The sequence below is a fragment of the Sinocyclocheilus grahami genome, unplaced genomic scaffold (genome assembly GCF_001515645.1).
Source record: "Sinocyclocheilus grahami isolate Dianchi unplaced genomic scaffold, SAMN03320097.WGS_v1.1 scaffold2437.1, whole genome shotgun sequence".
NCBI classification, from domain to species: domain Eukaryota; kingdom Metazoa; phylum Chordata; class Actinopteri; order Cypriniformes; family Cyprinidae; genus Sinocyclocheilus; species Sinocyclocheilus grahami.
This window is the reverse complement of record NW_015507616.1, coordinates 3,082-3,812: the sequence shown is the minus strand read 5'-3', so window position 1 is coordinate 3,812 and position 731 is coordinate 3,082. Positions and strand designations below refer to the sequence as shown.

The window sequence follows — 731 nt, the reverse complement described above, 5'->3', positions numbered from 1 at the left end:
TGATGTACCAGTTAGTGTGAGTTTCTCATCTATAGTGTCCTTCAGTTGAGTCAGAGCTCTCCTCAGAGTCTCCAGACTCTCATGAGTCTTCATACTGATCTCAGGCCAGTTCCTGCTGTTTCTAGGGCTGCACAGGGATGAGTGAATCTACAGCAGGAGAGAGGAGAAATCCTTCAGCATGGGGAGTGTTCTGGTGTCATATGCTGCATTATCATTGATCAGAGAGATCATGTTGACTGACCTGTAGGAGGTGGAGGTGATCTTCAGTGTGTGAGAGCTGCTCCAGCTCAGTGTTTCTCATCTTTAGCTCAGTGATCTCCTGCTCCAGCTCTTCAATCAGCTCTTGCTCCTGTTTCTCTGCTGCTTTCTGCTGCTCCTCCATCATCTCCAGCAGTTCAGTCTGACGTCTCTCAATGGAGCGGATGAGATCAGTGAAGAGCTCAACACGGGCTGCTTTCTCCTTCTCTGTGTTTCTCTGGTCAACCAGGACACACAACAAATATTAGCGGTGTTTACTAAAAGAAGAACCCGTGTTATTATTGCTCATAAAATTTTTTCCCCACATACATAGGGTACATGTGTTTTCAGAATCCCTCGAATGAAGTATTAAACTTCACCCTGAACCCTGGACGAGAGCAGAACAGGCCCTGCACATTTTAGTTGTTGTTTTATTGGCTGTTGCTATATATTTAAGTGTGATAGTCATCTGTGAGGGGCTGTCACTCATTTTG

At 45.6% G+C, this 731-nt stretch overlaps 1 protein-coding gene across 1 annotated transcript in view; it reads right to left on the bottom strand.

Annotated features, from left to right (window-relative positions):
• LOC107575022 (E3 ubiquitin-protein ligase TRIM39-like) overlaps positions 1 to 731 on the bottom strand; it is a gene marked incomplete at its 3' end in the record, with an annotated part of 12,911 nt that overhangs the window by 11,439 nt on the left and 741 nt on the right. The window contains exon 3 of the mRNA XM_016261431.1: positions 395 to 475. Within this exon, the coding sequence (XP_016116917.1) occupies positions 395 to 475 (81 nt within the window). The remainder of the gene's footprint in view (positions 1 to 394; positions 476 to 731) is intronic.